Source organism: Myotis yumanensis, unplaced genomic scaffold (assembly GCF_028538775.1).
Source record: "Myotis yumanensis isolate MYYU_CA2020_CCGP unplaced genomic scaffold, mMyoYum1.0.hap1 SCAF_10, whole genome shotgun sequence".
Lineage (NCBI taxonomy): Eukaryota > Metazoa > Chordata > Mammalia > Chiroptera > Vespertilionidae > Myotis > Myotis yumanensis.
In genome coordinates this window covers 63062858-63082274 of record NW_027223761.1, presented here as the reverse complement: position 1 = coordinate 63082274, position 19417 = coordinate 63062858, and the positions used below count along the sequence as shown (strand labels likewise).

The window sequence follows — 19417 nt, the reverse complement described above, 5'->3', positions numbered from 1 at the left end:
TGGTTTTTGCCTTGAGGAAAGGCAATTAACCCAACCTGTTGGAAGACTTCTCACCCCACACTGTGGTCTATAGCCTAAGGCAAATTAAGACTCAGAATAGGAATTAGACTGCAGGCAGAGGTGGATCTCTGGAGACTTTGAGATTTTGCCTGATCTTCTGGGCCCAGGGCTAGGAAAAACAGAGCCTGGTGCACAATTTGGTCCTTCCTAAAGGCACCCAGCCCCAGCAGAGGGAGGCACAACCTGTGGATTGCTCATAGCTTCAAACAGGGGACTCAAGGCCAGTCAGAAATAGCATCTGGCATTTTCCTGCACTAGAGATTGGGAAGTATAGCAGGTCTACCTAATATATAGACACAAACACAAACAGGCAAAAAAATAAATAAATAAAAAATAAAAAATGACAAAACAAAACAAAAAAACACCAAAAAATCAAAATGAGAGAACAAGAGAATTCTCCAGAAGAGCTAAATAAAATGGAGATGAGAAATTTATCAGATATAGAGTTTACAATAATGATAGCAAAGATGCTCAATAGCATGAGAAAAGATATAGTAACTATGAAAAAAGACTGGTTGGAAATAAAGAATGACATAGCACTAATAAAGAAAACTTTGGAAGGGATACACAGCAGATTAGGGGAAGCTGAGGATTGGATCAGTGAATAAGAAGACGGTAGAAAATATCATTCAACCAGAGAACCAAAAAGAAAAAACAATTCAAAAACAGGAAGACAGTTTAAGGCAGAGGTTCTCAACCTGTGGGTCGTGATCCCTTTGGGGGTCGAATGACCCTTTCACAGGGGTCACCTAAGACCATTGGAAAACACATATATAATTATATATTGTTTTTGTGATTAATCACTATGCTTTAATTATGTTCAATTTGTAACAATGAAAATACATCCTGCATATCAGATATTTACATTATGATTCATAACAGTAGCAAAATTACAGTTATGAAGTAGCAACGAAAATAATTTTATGGTTGGAGGTCACCATAACATGAGGAACTGTATTAAAGGGTCGCAGCAGTAGGAAGGTTGAGAACCACTGGTTTAAGGGATCTGTGGAATAACATGAAACATAACAATATTCACATAATAGGTGTAAAAGAAGAAGAAAGTGAGCAAGGGATAGAGAATGTGTTTCAAGAAGTAATGGCAGAAAACTTCCCTAACTTGGTGAAGAAAAATATCACACAAGGGCAGGAGGCACAGAGAGTCCCAAGCAAGAAGAACCCAAACAGGCCCAAAAAGAGACACATCAGTGGGTAGCTAAATCTCTGATATCTCTCATAGCAATATGTTTACAGATACATCTCCTAGGGCAAAGGAAACAAGGGAGAAAATAAATAAATTGAACTACATCAAAGTAAAAAGCTTCTGCACAGCAGAAGAAACCATCAACAAAACAAAAAGGGAGCCCACAGTATGGGAGAACATATTTGATAATGATACATCTGTTAAAGGTATAATATCCAAAATATATAAAGAACTCATAAAACTTAACAATTGGAAGACAAACAATCCAATTGAAAAATGGACAAACAACCTAAATAGACTCTTCTTCAAAGGGCATAGATAGATGGCCAAGAGACATATGAAAAATGCTCAAAGTCACTGATCATCAGAGAGATGCAAATTATAACAACAATGAGGTATCACCTCACACTTGTCAGAATGGCTACCATCAACAAATCAATAAATGACAAGTGCTGGCAAGGATTTGTAGAAAGGAGAACCCTCATACACTGCTGGTAGGAATGCAGACTGGTGCAGCTGTTATGGAAAACAGTATGGAGTTTCCTCAAAAAATAAATATGGAACTGCCATTTAACTCAGTGATCTCACTTCTAGGAGTATATACTAAGAGACCCGAAACACCAATCAGAAAGAATGTATGAAACCCCTATGTTCATAGCAGCACAATTTACAATAGCTAAGATCTGGAAACAGTCCAAGTGCCTATCAGTAGGAGAGTGGATAAAAAAGCTGTGGTACATTTACACCATGGAATACTATGCAGCAGTAGAAAAGAAGGATCTCTTCCCCTTTGAGACAGCCTGGAAGGACCTGGAGAATATAATGCTGAGATAAGACAATCAGAGAATGACAAGGATCACATGATCTCACTCATATGCAGAATCTAATGAACAAAATAAGCTGATGAACAAAAAGGATCCAGAGAAGACATGGAAGTATGGAACAGACTGTGGAATCTCAGTTGGAAGGTGGGGGAGGATGGGTGGAAGGGAAAAGATCAAACCAAAAAACTTGTATTAATATATGCATAACCCATGGACACAGATAATAGAAAGGTGAAGATCTGGGGGGTGGGGGTCAGATGATATCACATATATGTGAAATAAAAAATAAGAAATAAATAAAGTCAAGTTCATAGAAACAGAGAGTAGAAAAGTGGCTGCCAGGGTCTAGAGGGTGGGGGAATTGGGAGAGGTTGGTAAAACTTTCAGTTACAAGATGAATAAGGTCTTAAGAACTGACGTATAACATGATAGCTATAGTTGATTATACTGTACTGTATAATTAAAATTGGCTAAGAGAATAGAGCTTTAATGTTCTTTCCTGAAAGAAAACAAAAGGAAATATGTGAGGTGATAGATGTGTTAATTAACTTGATAGGGCATGGCTTTTACTATATATATACATATGTGTGTGTGTGTGTGTGTGTGTGTGTATAAAATTATCATGTTTTCACTTTAAATATAATTTTGTCTATTATACCTAAGTAAAATTAGAAAAAAGGAGAATAATAAGATGATCTAATTTAAAACCCATCAATACTTACTTAGCTTAGTATCTTCTAAATAACATCTTTCAACTGTATTACAGTATTTGTCCAACAATATTCCATGAAATGTATTCACTACAAATGCTGTTACAGTGTCAAGCAACCAAAGAATAAGTGCTTGGCATCAGTTATGATGATTGGTTTATTTAGCAAACAATTATTTATTGAATGTTTAGTATATTTCTAGTATGGCACCAGTCTCAGTGCATAGACAGGCAATTCAATGAGAAATTATCCTTTCCTTCTTAATACCAGGTCACACTAGCCTGCATTTGTAGGACCAACAGGTCATTATGATTTACCTCCTTGAAAAGTCTCAAGGCAATTCTTAACCACTTACTTCCTGGTTCACTCCAAGTCTTAGTAAAGGAATGCAATGAGCAATTCAACCTATTGCTTTTTGACTAATTCTTTCTTTCTTTCTTTCTTTTTTAGCTTAGAACAAGTCATCTCTCCCCCATATTCCCACTTTTTTGAGTGGTTTCCTTTTTTTTCTCTGTCTCTTCTCTCTTTTATCTCATACTAAGGAAAGCGCCCAGTTTTCCTGGGTGACTTTTTCATGGGCTTTATCATCTCCCACTCCTAACTTGGAGGACAGGTGAGGAAACAGACTCTTGGTCCCTGACTATGTCTTCTCGTTGCTGCCTTTAATGTGAAGTTAATATCACCCATCCATTTATATCACTTACTTCTAATCACCCCTGGTTTTGCATTATTCTTTCATATTCACTTTTACCTTCCTGGATGTATCACTTGGCTCACATCTTTTCTTCCAACCATTTATTGTTTTCTTCTTTGAAATATAAACTACATTTGCTATTATGGGAAAGAAAGTATAGTGGTTAAGAGCACAGATTCTGGGTTCACACCATTTGGGTTTGAATCCTGACTGACATTTTAACTGTAATTAAGGCAATTTAACATCTCTGTGCCTTAGTTTTCTCATTTGTAAAGTGAGTAATAATAATATCTACATTATAAAGATTACATGAAACACTTAAATATTTACTGTCACATTAGAAAGCACTCTAAAATGCCATTATCATGATTACTCTTGGGAACATTAATATCCAAATTTTAACTATTGACTTTCAACTTCTGGACATATTGGCATCCACACATAGTTCTACCTTGCACCAACTAATTTACTCCAAGATTTCAAATGTTGTATTTCTCTCTAAGTATAAAAATCCTTCCTTAGCCTTCTCACTCTTGAAAACGCCCAGAACCTTTTCTTTTGCCTTAAATAACTAATTCTCTTCAGATTATTCCAAACATTAGCAACCTAACTTGGCAAGCTTTAACTCATAATTTCCTAATATAAGTCTTAATTAGTCTAATCTTAATCTCTTCTCTCTTCTTTGAACACATACACAAAAAATCTTTCAATGCCCAGAGATTGATAATCTTACTTGTCCTTTAGTAATTAAATTTATAGCTTCCAGGAAGCCCTTTCCTACCATTTTAGAACATACACATTCCATCTTACGACCACCTTCCCTCCTGCTCAAACACACAAACTCACAAACCTCACAAATCGTACATACTTTACAGAATTGCTTACCTGGGCATTTAGTGAGAATCTCTATTTTACATGCATATATGTTACCTCCTCCATTCTATTATTAGCTCCTTGAAGGTAAAAACAACACCAATTGAACCTGACAATATGCTAGGCATTCTTTTAAAACTTTACATTTATTGACTCATTTAATCCTTATAACAACCTTAAGAAGTAGCTACTGTTATCCTCATTTTATATCTAAGGCAGAGAGAGGTGAAGTCAAAAAAATATCTTTGGCACAGGTTTAAACATAAGGTGTATATAATCGCTGAGTGAATGAACTTACTCATACAGTTTTATAATCTTTAGTTCCATGAATGAGGTATCAACATTTATCCTGAGTCCCTCTTTGTAAATACTGCCAAATAAAGGTGCTTCATTTCTACTGCTCAAGACTAAAATAGGACATGCCAAAAGTAGGGGTCCAACAAATGCTTTCTAAGAGTACATTTGGGAAGGCATCCTTCTAAGGTTTTGGATGCTAGTCTGATAATAATGGTGTGAAAGCATTTGTAATTTAGTTAGGGAGCACTTGGTTCTATATGTACTTTTTGAAGTAACTTCCAAGGATTACATAGCACTTATCATATATCTACTTGTGCACACAATCTCTGAAAAAGAAGCATTGCAAGTAAAGAATATCTAAGCTATGTTGACTGACAATCAGCTATTAACTACTTGTGTGCCCTTTGGAAACTCAGATTTATGCGGGATTTCTTATCTGTAAAAAGAGGAATCTGGGCAAGAATAAACTGGCCTTTAGGGAATTCCAAGCAGTCATTCACTTTTAAAATTAGTCTCTTTAAGGGTGACTGTAAGAATGAAGGAAAATATATTAATGCAGAAGAAAATTTTCAGGAAATTTTTCAGAACCAAAGTCAGATGGGAAGAGTAACTCCAAATATGCATTGGAGAGCTGACTCTCCCACACAAAGGTCCTCCAACTGTAACTAGGACTAAAAGACGTCAATGGGGAAGTTAAGGCCACTCGAGGTTGTCCCATTTTCTCATGTACTCTTTTCCACTGTCCCTCAATTAATTTAAAATGCAATCAAACACCCCTGAACCTGAATGCATAATGTTCAACATCAGTTAAGTACATTCATCCTTTGTGGGGCAAAAAACATTCTAGTAATATACAAAGCAAATATTTCTATGAAGAATTAATTTCAGTAGGAGGAGTATAAATCTATGAATAAATAGCTGAGAATCATTTTCATCAAAAAGGCATAATAGTTGCAAAGAATCACCTGTTAGGCTTCTACAGGGAATTCTGTTGTTGTTAAGTATCATTTAGGTGAGTATTACTTTGGTGTAAATGTGTATTTGAAAGCCCCTTGTAGATACAAATTCCCCACTCCCTCCCTTCCTACTGATAAGTACAGGACTCTTGAAATGCAAAAACTCCATAGAAAGCAGACATTTACAGCTTTGGTTTCTGGTCTAAGTGTGATCTCGGAACTCCAGAGATAACCCTAAACTCATTTCAGCTCATTATAAAATACTTATTGTTAGAATTCAAATGTGAAATGATCTTTAAATGTATTTTTATCTTCAAATATAAATGTGAGTGGCTGTTTAGCATTTAGTGTAGCTAGAAAGACAAATTAAAAAACATTCTCTATGAGAGTACAAGTCTGAAATACACTGTGCAAGCCAGTTCAAAATCATTAGACACATATGTAATTTAGATGACACTAAAAATATTACTTAAAGCAAAACAGTTCTTTAGAAACTATATTATTGTGGTGTGTAAACTTTTCATTTTCTTTAAACAGCTTACTCCTCTATTCTCACACACTTACAAAAATATCCTAAACAAAAAACTTTAAAAATTGTTTAGAATTACCATTCTTCAACTATTACATAAATATTCATGTAGGGAAAAAACAAAAATCATGTAGGAAATGTGTAACTGCATCATATATATGCATATATATACACATATACAATTACATATATATAAAATTTTGATTTTTACCATTTTTCTTGTCACCAAAAATTTAAATGTTATACTATATATAATATAAATATTTAATTAGAACAAAGCTGTTTCTTTAAAGCTACATAGTTAATGAACAATAACAGCATTGTCCCCAAAATTAATATAACTTGTGTCTAATATTGAAAATGTTAGTCCAATAGAATGCAATTATAATATCCAACGACATTCAACTTTGAATCAATAAAGACAATATGGAAAACAACATCAGCATGTTTTAAATTATATGAAAATGTCTCCATTTCTTGGAAGTGATAACTGACATCTATAAAATATTAGATGGTCTCCATCTGCAGTTGGACCAACCATAAAGGATCAGGGGAAAGGAGCCTACCTTCCATTGCCCTTTTAAAGAAGACCTTACAGCTCCCGCAGGTAAGGACACCATAATGACATCCGGATGCTTCGTCCCCGCAGATTAAGCAGATCTTCTGAGGTAAGGACTCGAAGCTGTACTGTGGACTCTGGCTGGCTTCTGAATCCGGCCTTGAAATGCAAAACAAAGTACTCCAGTTATTTTTAGGTGCAACACTATCTAATAGCAAAGTTTTCTTAACCCCAGAATTGACAGAATGAAAGGGGGTTTTAAAAAATAGAACTATTATGTACACACTTAAAAGACATGCAAATTAAATTTGCAAAGTAAACCCCCTATTTGATTCATCAGACTTACAAATTATGAGCCTTTCATCAGTAGCCTTAGGCAAAAGAACAATAAATAACATACCTTTTTTGTTGTTCAGGAAAGCTCAAGAGTACTTACTAATGCTTTCAATGTGAGTTTTAGAACTCAACCCTGTAATGATTGCTTACTTAAACCAGTTTCTGTGTCATTTTAAGGTATTGTTCAACATATTGACACCGTTTTGTCTACTCACAGCACTTAAGATTCTCTCTCTTTAAAATTCCATTCCCTCAGTATGTAAGTCACATTTTTTTGAAAACCTGTGCAAGAAGTTGTAGTGAATCCAAACCAATATTGGAACACACCGCACCGCAGTGATTGATATTGACATCTCTAAGTAAAGCACATTACACAAATGAATTTTAATCTGGAGATTCGTCTGGGTATTGAACGGTTCTGCCTTGCTACCCTCCATCAAGTGCCACCCGGCAGGGGGAAAGGTGCCTGACGGTGTGTTCTGAGGACCATCTAAAACGGGCAATTTCCAGCAAAAGCCCTAGAGCTGAACCCTATGACAAAGCCCCCGACTCGCGGCACCCTTTCCTCTCCACGCGGCACCCGCGAGGCTGGTGCGACGCTGCCTATTTTAAGTCGGGGCTGGTCCTGCCTGGGAATCTCGCATATTTGGAAGAAAGAAAAAAAACCTGTTTTCGGGAGGCACGCTCCCCAAATGGCATATTCGGAGCACCCTTTGTGTCCCCCCCAAAAAAACAAGTGAGCGGAGGAAGGAAGAGAAAGGAAGCCAAATTCCGGCGGCGCCCCGCCCCGGCCACCCAGCCTCCCGCGGCCACTCGGGGGAGCCGCGGCCCGCGCGCGGGGCCGGAGCCGCGGGCCGCTCCCCCCGGACCCGGACCCGGACCCGGACCCGGACCCGCGGGCGCCCCGCCCGGGCCCTCACCTCAGGTAGTTGAGATAGGGCGGGTAGACGGGCGCCAGCCCCTCCTTGAGCACGGCGGCCGGGTAGCCGAGCTGCGGGATCCCGTTGATGCCGAGCGGCGGGTAGAGCGCGGGGCCCGCCCCGGCGGCGCACACGGAGGAGGCGGCGGCGGGCAGGCCGTCCCGCGGCAGCACGCAGGGGCCCGCGCCGGGCGCCTTGCAGGGCTGCGGCGCGAACGGGCCCGGGTGGGGCGGCGTGGCCTCCGCCTTGTACAGCATGCACTCCAGGGTCGACCCCGACGGGGACGGGGTCGAGGACGAGGCGGAGGCGGAGGCGCTGGCGGGAGTGGTCGCCCCCGTCGCTTCCCCCGGTCTGGACGACGGCGCTCGTGGAGGAAGCGGCGGCGGCGCCAGCTGGAAATCCGGGAAGACGGCGGGGCTGGCGCCGGCCACCAGGTACGGGCGCGGGGAGCGCGCGGCGGCCTCGGCGCCTCCCTCCTCCTTGATCTTCAGGGCGGGCGGCTGGAAGTCCCCGTAGAGCGGGAACGCGTCGTCCTTGGGCTCGGGGTCGGGCGGGTACGCGCAGTCGGGGAAGTCGCCGGCGGCGCCCGGGGGGGACGAGGCCGAGGGGGAGCCCCGCGGCGGGGCAAAGGCGCTGACCGCCGCGCCCCCGCCGTCTGGGCTGTCCCCCTCCAGCAGCTGCCGGGTGCGGGCGGCCAGCAAGGCCGGGTTGATGGGCAGGATGGGCAAGTGGATGAAATCCATCACCATGGTGGTCACCGGGGGGCGCCCGGGCCCCGCCGGCGGGTCTTGGTCGGCCAGGGCGACCCGGGGCGCCGAAAAGCGGGAGTCTTCCTTGGGGACCAGGGCGACGCCTCCTTCGGCCGCCCCGGGCGCGGTGGCCCCGGCTCCTCCCTCGGCCGCCGGGCCTCCCAGGGCTCGGGGTTTGCCCTTCAGGAGCGCACCCACCGAGCCAGCGGACTCGGAGCCCCCCTCCTCCACCTCCAGCGCGGCGGGCGGCGGGGCCGGCTTCCCCGCGGCCCCGGGCCAGTGCTGGCTGCCGGGGGCCGAGGGCAGCAGCTGCCGGGACGGTGACAGCCCCCGGGGCAGCGCTTTATAGGAGCTGTCGCCAGCCTTGCTCTCCGGACGGCTCATGAGCGAGGGCAGCGCGCCCTGGGTGGCGGGGACAGCCGGAGGCCCTTCCGGAAGCTCGGGGCCAAACAGGCACCAGGGGCTGCTGCTGGCCTCGTAGGCGGGAGGGCTGGCGTGGCTCTGCCCGGCACCCGAGGGCGCCAGGAGCGTGTCCAAGACACTGTCCAGCAGCCCGCTGTCCTTCTCGGGGGGTCTAGAGCGGCCGCCCCCGGCGCCTCCTGTGGCTTCAACTCTGGGATACACCCCCTCCACGTTTGACAGCGCCTGCTGGCCCAGCGCCTTCGCCGCGGGGTCGGGCCCGGGCCCCTGGCAGGGCCGAGGGAAGAGCAGCCCGCCCAGGGAGCCTGGCGAGGCGTCCGAGGTCTGGCTCGCCTGGAAGGGGCCGGCGTCCGGGCGTCCCAGCAGGGGAGAGCCGGCCTGGATGGGGGAGGGCGCGCCGCCCACCACGTGGGGAGCCCGGGAAGCCTGTGGCTTCAGCTCTGTCATAATGACCCGACTCCACTTTTCTCCTCCCCTGACTCTAGGGAGGAGGGATCGGGGAAGGAGGAGGGGGGTGTCGGGGATCTAGGAGCAGCTGGAGGAGAAAAGGGGTGTTGAATGGGACCGGACCGGGCGGGGTTGGAGGTGGGGATCTCCACCTCCCGGGTCAGAAGGGGGCGGCGTTGGTCAGCGACTGCCCTTGCCCTCCATGGAGTCGGCAGGGGCAGGTGGCGGCAGTTCGGTCCCTGGGCGCGTGGGAGAGCAGGACGGGTCGTGCAGGGAGCTCGTGTGCTAACGGGGAGACTTCTCCAGCAGAGTTCTCTGGCCGGAGTCTGAGCGCGGGAGACGCAGAGTACTCACAAGTCGGCACTCCGGCGGCGGCGGCTTCGAAAGCAATGAGATGCGGCTCTATCGCCCGACCTTTTCTCCGGCTTCAAACCGGTGCTGGCCTTGCAGCTCCCGACCCCTGACTGCGATCCGCCTCCCTTCTCGCTAACACCCGGAGGCTGCTTGCACCTCTCAGGTGCAGCCCGTGGTCGGGGAGAGGAGCGTTTCTGCCGGCTCCCTGTAGTTGGCGACAGTGCTCGATGCAGCTCACTTTGCCGGGCAGGTCCAAGCAACTCCTGAGGTTTGCGGATTCTGCTCAGATGCCCAGGGCAACGTTCTCATTGGGAAGGCTGCGCTCCAGATCCTCGCTCACTCACATGGTACCAGGCTTACCTCCAGAGTAGTGACAGCTCTGCGCTGGCCCCACACCGCTTTCTAATAACGACTCCTCCCCATCTGGAAGCCCCGCCCAAAGCCCCTCCCTACCCCAATTATGGACCCGACCTGAAATTCTGGACTTGGTATTCCCAAACGCCAGTCTGAATTCCACTCTGAACAGCAGGTGCTGTGAGATGGAACTTCGTCAGTGTGTTAGATTTTGTACTACCAGTTAAGGATTATGCCCAGTCTAACTGGAAAAAAAACAAATGGATTCCACCAACAGCTGAATTTTCAGGATTTCAGTTTCGTACAAATTTAACATAGAGGGAGATATTTGACTATATTGTCTTTTAGAATAAATGTATCAAGGATGATCCTAAATAATATATGAGATTCTCTCTCTCTCTCTCTCTTTCTCTCTCTCTCTCATGACTTCCATAAAAATGAATACTTCCAAATTTCTCTTACCACAGTCAACATGTCCTGCTCCTCTTGGACAGTGTGCAGAGGTCTGGGTGTGGAAGAGAGTTGACAACACCTCTCTAACTACGAGGAAAGTTTGGGTGTTGTTTGTCATTAATTTGTCCTGAGGAATTCATTCCAATGTTTAATACATAGCACTTTAAGGGAAGTTTCCTTTAACTTTAGTTTATACAGAGGTGGGCAAAAGTGGGTTTACAGTTGTGAGCATGGGAAACACAGTTTATTCTTGTATCATTATTTATTAATTATTGTGTTACTAGTGGCCCCGTGCATGGATTCGTGCACATTGAAAGGAAATTAACTAGAAGAAATATTTTAATATCGCTAGTCACCCTTTTTCTATAATAGAAATGTCAACAAAAACAACCAAATTCACAATCAACAATGACAGATCAAAGCACACGCCTGCGATTGGCGCCAGCAAGAGCTTTATTTTTATTTTTATTTTTAAAAAATATTTTATTGATTTTTCAGAGAGGAAGGGAGAGGGACAGAGAGTTGGAAACATTGATGAGAGAGAAACATCAATCAGCTGCCTCCTGCACACTCCCTACTGGAAATGTGCTTGCAACCAAGGTACATGCCCTTGGCTGGAATCGAACCTGGGACCCTTCAGTTCGCAGGCTGACGCTCTATCCACTGAGCCAAACCCGTCAGGGCTCCCTTCAACATTCTTATTCTTGAAAATAATTATCTTTGAGTTTTTACAGCACCTCTTAATTCATAAAGATGTGGTAGAGGGGGGGGGGGTTCTGCAATATATTTGAGATACAGTGTTAAACTAACAATCTCTGTGCTGAGCCTAAGACCATTGGGTACCTTGACATCATATGAAATATACCATGTTCAAAACTGAATAAATCATTTGGAAAGTTCCTCAAAGTCCCTTCTCTGCCGATGCCCCACAGATCCTCTTGGCCAGGTGTGCAGAGTACAGTGGAAGACAAGAGACTCCAGGATGGGCAAAGCCAGTAGAGGTAAAAAGCCTGGATCACTAAATGACCTGAGGAGTGTCTACATGAGTGAGAAATATACCTATATGACGTTAGGTGACTGGATTGATTCCAGCAGTTAGCTTACTCTGACTAATTTTAGATACTATATAAAGGACTAGGCATGTAGAGGAGGGGTGAAGAGAATTCCAAGAAGCAGATATAATATGTTCACAGGACCTCAAATAGGAAGACATAATATAGGAACTGCAATGAGGCCATTATGGATAGGGGATAAGGCTAGAGAGGTGAACTAGTTTATTATTATTAATGCTGTTATTGCTGTTTTTAGACTTTCATCTTTCCAATCCACTTAAGATGCTTAAAGCACTTAAGATGCTTTATTGAGTATAATCCACATACCATACAGTTCACCCACTTAAAAATGGAATCAAACCCGGGACCCTTTGGTCCGCAGGCCCAAGCTCTATCCACTGAGCAAAACCAGCTAGGGCTATTTTATTTTTTTTAATTATTAAAAAAATTTTTTTTATTGATTTCAGAAAGGAAGGCAGAGGGAGAGAGAAAGAAAGAAACAACAATGATGAGAGAGAATCATTGATCGGCTGCCTCCTACATGCCCTGCACGAGGGATTGTGCCTGCAACCTGGGCATGTGCCCTGACCGGGAATCAAACAGTGACCTCCTGTTCATAGGTCGATGCTCAACCACTGAGCCACGCAAGCTGGGCTATTTTATTTTTTTAAACACATTTTAAAATACATTTTTATTGATTTCAGAGAGGGAAGAAGAGGGAGAGAGCAGTAGAAACATCAATGATGAGCGAGAATCATAGATCAGCTGTTTCCTGCATGCCCCACACTCAGGATCAAGTCCACAACCCAGGCATATGCGCTGACCTGGAATCAAACCAGTGACCTCTTGGTACATGGGATGATGCTCAAGCAACTGAGCCACACCAGACAGGGCATGTCTTATTTTCTTGCATCACAAGATAGTCTGGACGCATCTTGTGTATTTCCTGCCTTAATCGAAGAACCACCCATTTATTGGAAAACGATATTAAAAGTGAAGATCTGGGTGCTAAATTTATTTACATTTATTTTTATTTCTTAGAATTTTATATAATACAGCATATACTTTTTTATCTAGTTTATTTCACTCAGCATAATTATAAGATTAATCTATATTGTAGTATGTGTCATTCATTTGTTCTTTTTATTGCTGAGTAGTAATAGTAATCCATTGTATGGATATACCACTGTTTATCTATTTACCTGTTGATGAACATTTGGAGGAAAACTGGTGCCAGCAGCCAAGAGAAGGGAAGGCCTATTGCACGAATCTCTTCGTGCAACAGGCCTCTAGTTATACATAAAGCTATTATTCCATTTAATTGCTTTATATCTTTGTTGGAAATCAATTATTTATATACTAGAGGCCCAATGCACGAAATTTGTGCACGGGGGTGGGGGGGTTCCTCAGCCCGGCCTTCACCCTCTCCAATCCGGGACCCTTCAGACATCCCTCTCACAATCCAGGACTGCTGGCTCCTAACCATTCACCTGCTTACCTAACTGCTCTTCCCTGCCGGCCTGATCGCCCCTAACCACCTCTGGCTTTGTCCAGAAGGTTGTCCGGAATATGTTCGGTCTAATTAGTATATTACCCTTTTATTAGTATAGATGTGGGAGTTTTTCTAGACTTTCCCTTTTGTTTTATTGTCTTCTAGTATTTGACTATCTTTATGTATAATTACTATAGCTGTGTAGGTCTTGGATACTTGAAGTGTTACTGTTCAACTTATTCTTCTTTATCAGAGTTGTTTTGTTTATTCTAGGTCCCTTGCATTTCCACATGAATTTTAGAATGTCTGCTGCAATATGAATTGGGATTGAATTGAAATGGATTGATTTGAAGAGGAATTGATGTTATCAACAGTAAGTTTTCCATCTTCCCATGAAGATGATATATATCTCCATTTCTTTAGGCTTATTTTTTCTTAGCAATAGTTTGAACCTTTCACTCTATAGGTCTTTCACATCTTTTGTCAGATATATCTCCAATTATTTATATTTCTGATGCTATTATAAATGGTATCTAGATAAGTTTTCTATTGCTGAGAAATAATATCACAAACTTAATGGCTTAACTATCACCCAGTGATTACCTCATAGTTTACATGGGTCAAGGGTCTAGGAATGAGTTAGTTGGACCCACTGCTCAGGACTCATGTGGTTATAGTCAATGGATCAGCCAAGGCTGCATTCCCATCTGAGGCTCAGGGTGCTTCTCCAGTTCATTCAGGTGGGCTGCAGATTTCCGGTCCTTGCAGCTTTTGCACTCATGGCTGCTTCCATCTTCTTTGAGGCCAGCAAGAGAAATGTATTCATGCTTTTTGAAGGTTTCATTTGATTAAGACCCAACCAGATAAGCTCCATTTTGAAGAACTCAAAATAAAATGATTTGGGAGATCTTAGTTACATCTGCAAATTAACTTTTGCTGTAGATGTAACATAATCATGGAGTGAAATCCATCATTTTGATCATGTCATTCACATACCAGTGGAGGAAATGATATAAATCATGTACACTATTGAGAGGGAATTTTGGAGCCATTTTGTAATTATGCCTACTTTTGGTTTCATATTGTACATTTCCAGTGCTAAGAAATACAATTGATTTTTTAATTGGAGAGATGAAGGTGGTTTCCTGATTTAATGGGGAGATTCAGGGTAGAGGGAAACCATTCAGTCTTTTATTATTTTTTTTTTAATTTTGTTTTATTGCTTAAAGTATTACAAAGAGTATTACATATGTCTCCTTTTTTTCCCCCCTTGACCTTCCCCCGGCCGTCCCTATCCCCCAGTGTCTTGTGTCCATTGGTTATGCTTATATGCATGCATACAAGTCCTTCGGTTGATCTCTAACCCCCCACACTCCTAACCCTCCCCAGCCTTTCCACTGCAGTTTGACAGTCTGTTCGATGCTGCTCTGCCTCTGTATCTATTTTTGTTCATCAGTTTATAATGGTATTTATTATCCATAAATGAGTGAGATCATGTGGTATTTTTCTTTCATTGACTGGCTTATTTCACTTAGCATAATGCTCTCCAGTTCCATCCATGCTATTGCAAATGATAAGAATTCCTTCTTTTTTACAGCAGCATAGTATTCCATTGTGTAGATGTACCAATGTTTTCTAATCCACTCATCTGCTGATGGGCACTTAGGCTGTTTCCAAATCTTAGCTCTGGTAAATTGTGCTGCTATGAACATAGAGATCCATATATTCTTTCTGATTGGTGTTCTGATTTCTTGGGATATATTCCTAGAAGTGGGATTACTGGGTCAACTGGGAGTTCCATTTTTAGCTTTTTGAGGAAACTTCATAATGTTCTCCATAGTGGCTGCACCAGTCTGCATTCCCAACAGCAGTGCAGGAGGGTTCTTTTTTCTCCGCATCCTCTCCAGCACTTGTCGTTTGTTGATTTGTTGATGATAGCCATTCTGACAGGTGTGAGAAGGTACCTCATTGTTGTTTTGATTTGTATTTCTCAGATGATTAGTGACTTTGAGCATGTTTTCATATGTCTTTTGGCTTTCTGAATGTCCTCTTTTGAAAAGTGTCTATTTAGGTCCTTTGCCCATTTTCTGATTGGATTATTAAGAATGATTTCCATTTGTCTTACTGTCTGTTTGACTATCTTTATGAATATTTTTTTTCATAGTTTCCTGAAATTTTTTTCATAGATTCCTCTTATTAGATTGTGGAAATATCATTTTATTTCTAGTTTGTTGAACAGTTGATTAGGAATAGATGCAGTTTTTTTGTCAAATGATCTTTGTGGAGCTGTTGATATTTTGCCGTTTTTCTCTTTTAGTTTGTTAATATGGTGAATTACATTAATTGAGTTTGACTGTTATATTACCCTTGTATTTCTTAATCCTCTAGTCCTGCGATAAACTCTACTTAATTATGATGTAAGCATATATATATATGTATATATATATGTATATATTACTTTTTATTTGTTAAAAACATGTTTATAATCTTAAAATCTTCCTTCATGAGGAATATTGGTCTGTTCTCTTTTCTTATAATGACTATCATGTTTTTGTATCATAATTTCAACAAATAAATGGTATACTTTTATATTAATGGAATAAAATAAAAATTAAGTTTAAGGTCTCCACAAATACAAGTATTTTGGCATATGTTGTTCTTTGATTTTGTGTCTCCACTATGTCAGTGGGCATGGTATACAAAGAAGGCTTCCTCAAACTTGAAAAAATGATTGACTTTTGTCAAGTCTACTCCAGTTTTTATAGCAAATGAAAGAATCATTCATTCATTTTACAAATAACTGTTTACAGTACGTTGTTACACAGTTCGCTCTGTATGTTATTTTATAATATACATTTTTACACTCTAACATTCAATGATAATAAAACTTCATGATATAAGTATTATTATCTCAATTTTGCAAATGAGAAAATTGAAACCTGAAATTTTAGACCTAGTAATTAGTAGAGCCAGAAATCACTACTAGGGCTTCTGATTTCCCATCTAGTCCTGTTTCCACTTTGCTCATTGTGTTTCTGTTTTATACAGTTTAAGGTGTTGGGTAGTTGACAAGGTACATGGCATAGTGTAGAAACATTTACTTGATCTGAGGTCACAGAAATATGTGCATATTCAGAAAGGCATGTTGGACCACATAGCCTGGTGATTTGGTTAGGTTTGGAATTTTTTATTGGTTATACAACTTTGAGAAATAGTGTTCTTCTGTATTTACAAAGAGATAATTGTAGTTGAAAGTTGTCACTTGATGTGAGTACACTAAGGTCACTTCTCTGACCTACCTGCTTGACACACTCGCTGGGTTAGTAATACAGTGCCCCATACAAGTCTTGGCTTATTCAGGTCTCTCCAAGCTGTACTGATCACCCACAAATGTAAACTTTTTATATCTATGTCAGGTAGGATAGATTTTGACTCTAAGTAACAGGATACTCGACAAAAAGTCATTTATATTACAGACATTTATATAATGGACATCTCACATGACAAGAAGTCCGGAGGAAAGTAGTTCTAGGGTTGGTTAATGAGTTGCTCAGTAATATACTCAAGGTCCCAAACTTTCCTTCTTTCCAGTCAGCTAGTGTCAGAGGCTTGGCTTTTTCCTTTTTTTCTTTTCTTTTTTTTTTTTTTTGTTCTCTAGTGCCCAAAGGTGGCTATTGAAGCTACAGGCATCAGATTCGCACGGAAGTGCATCCAAAATTAGGCATAAGGAGAGTTTTCCTGGAATGTTTTGTCTTCCTCTTTTTTATAAATCAAGGAAGAAAACCTTATCCAGAAGGTGACCCCACAGATATCCTATCAAGACATTGTCTAGAACTGGGTCATCTGCCCACCACTAAACCAGTTACTCAAAGGAGAACTTGATGTAATTGTGATTCATTTTCTGCAGCTGAGTGTATAGCTCTGAGTACTCTGCTACCAATATGTGAACAAAATTGGGGTTCCTTTTAAAAGGAATGGAAATAGGGATATGGCTAATGGGAATTACAAGAAATAGTATCTGATATTATGCCAAAGTCTGATTTCCCACAGAATCCTAAATGACATTTGCTTTAAACTGAGAAAGAAATTTACACTAATGTTTGAATGAATTTAGTAGCCCTCGTGTAATAAAGCAAGTCATAATCATTTTGCTGATGGAGGGCCTTGCCTTCAACTTGTAAGAAACACAACGTCTGGGTCGGGCCCCTGGCGCCGCATTACTGCAAGAACGAGTCGGGAAGACGCTCCAATGGCATGTGTGCACATTCCAGGACAGTGCAGGACTATCAGGATCTGATAGACCGCGGATGGCAAAGAAGTGGGAGATATGTGTACAAGCCTGTGATGAATCAAACGTGTTGTCCTCAGTATGCGATAAGGTGCTGATCTGTACAGTTCCAGCCTTTGAAATCTCACAAGAAGGTTTTTTTAAAAAAAAATGTTGAAATTTCTGGCCAAAGAGGAAATTTCCAAAGGAAATTGTGAGGATGAGCCTATGGAGCCCACCATGGAGAATGCCGCCGCCAGTGACATGGCGTTAATAAACAAATTGGGTATACAGTGTGACCTCAAAAAGCTCGGTGATAACCTCATAGAGAGCTTAGAGAGGGAAGCAAAGAAAAAAGGAAAAAACGCAAAGAAAGAGGAATCTAACGAATTTATTCAGTCACAAGACAAAAAAGAGGAGCTGGACTCTGAGGAACCGTCCCACTCAGTGCACACGGATGGGCACACGGTTCCTAAGTCAGGCAAAGGGGCAGATTTGAGTAAGCCTCCATGTCGAAAAGCAAAGGAAATCCGGAAGGAGAGGAAGAGGTTAAAGCTTATGCAGCAGAGCCCGGCCAGACGCCTGAGGGCTTCCAGGCTGCACGGGAACCAAAAGCCAAACCCAACCAGCCCAAATCGCTGGAAGAGTTAATTTTGAATCTTTACCAGAGGATGCGTCACATAAGTTAGAGGTGAGGGTGGTGAGATCATCTCCACCAAGTTCTCAGTTCAAAGTCACAGTGCTGGAGTCATTCCAGGTACATAAACTTTACCAGATCTGTAAAGATTCACAACCACTTACCTGATGAGCCCACGGTCAGGATTCCTTTGGACTGCACCTCACCTTTGGAGCCAGAGAACCCCCCTAATGGACCTGATTGTGGGCCATGGCTCATTTCACCAGCTGTACTGGCTGGACCGAAAGATCATCGCGGTGGGGGTGATTGACAGCCTTCCATACTATGTGTCCTCTGTGTATTTGTACTGTGATCCTGATTATTCATTTCTGTCCCAAGATGAAATATAAGGGTCATTACAGACCTTTCGACTGGCTGTGACCTGAGACATACATTTGGGTGCCCATCCAGCAGTGCCTACCTTCCCTTGAGAACTCTGAGTACTGCAGTTTCAACCAGGACCCCGAAGCAGGGATGAAGGTCGCAGCAGGGACCCTGATCAGCTGCAGGTGTTGTACAAGAAAGCCATAATGCCTTATGGTGTTTTTAAGGAGCAGCAGTGGGAGCAGGGTGAGGAGGCCACCACGCTGCAGTACGCCAGCCTTGTGGGCTAGGCATGCTCCCAGCGGATGCTGCTCTTTGGAAACTGAGCCAGCTGTGGGAATCCCTGCCTGCCCACCTTCGAATCTTTCTTATTTTGACTATTATATCGCTTTTCTAAACTATTTTGTGGCAATGTAATTGTGAGAATATCATGGCTAATGTAAAGATTTAAAAAATATTTTATGACTTAGCTCCATAATTGGGGTTTATCATTTCGGAAGTTTGTTTTTATTTGTTTGTTTATTTGTTTGTTTGTTTATTAAAGTACTAGAGGTCCGGAGCATGAGATTCGTGCAATTGGGGGCGGGGGTTCCTCAGCCCAGCCTGTTCCCTCTCGCAGTCCAGGAGCCCTAGGGGGATGTCCGATTGATGGCTTAAGCCTGTTCCCCACAGGAAGCGGACCTAAGCCTCAGTCGAACATCCTTAGTGCTGCTACGGAGGCAGGAGAGGCTCCCGCCACCGCCGCTATGCTCACTAGCTGTGAGCCCGGCTTCTGGCTGAGTAGCGCTCCCCCTGTGGAAGCGCACTTACCACCAGGGTGCAGCTCCTGTGTTGAGCGTCTGCCCCCTGGTGGTCAGTGCATGTCAT

The 19417-nt window shown here is 42.6% G+C and overlaps 1 protein-coding gene and 1 pseudogene across 1 annotated transcript in view; one reads left to right on the top strand and one right to left on the bottom strand.

Annotated features, from left to right (window-relative positions):
• PGR (progesterone receptor) overlaps positions 1-9578 on the bottom strand; it is an 84120-nt gene extending 74542 nt beyond the window's left edge. Inside the window, exons 1-2 of the mRNA XM_070425916.1 lie at positions 7963-9578; positions 6714-6865 (exon numbers count right to left, since the gene is read on the bottom strand). Coding sequence (XP_070282017.1) covers positions 6714-6865; positions 7963-9578 — 1768 coding nt within the window. The remainder of the gene's footprint in view (positions 1-6713; positions 6866-7962) is intronic.
• Positions 9579-17694: 8116 nt separating this feature from the next.
• LOC139018264 (arginyl-tRNA--protein transferase 1 pseudogene) lies at positions 17695-18876 on the top strand (annotated as a pseudogene).
• Positions 18877-19417: the final 541 nt, after the last annotated feature.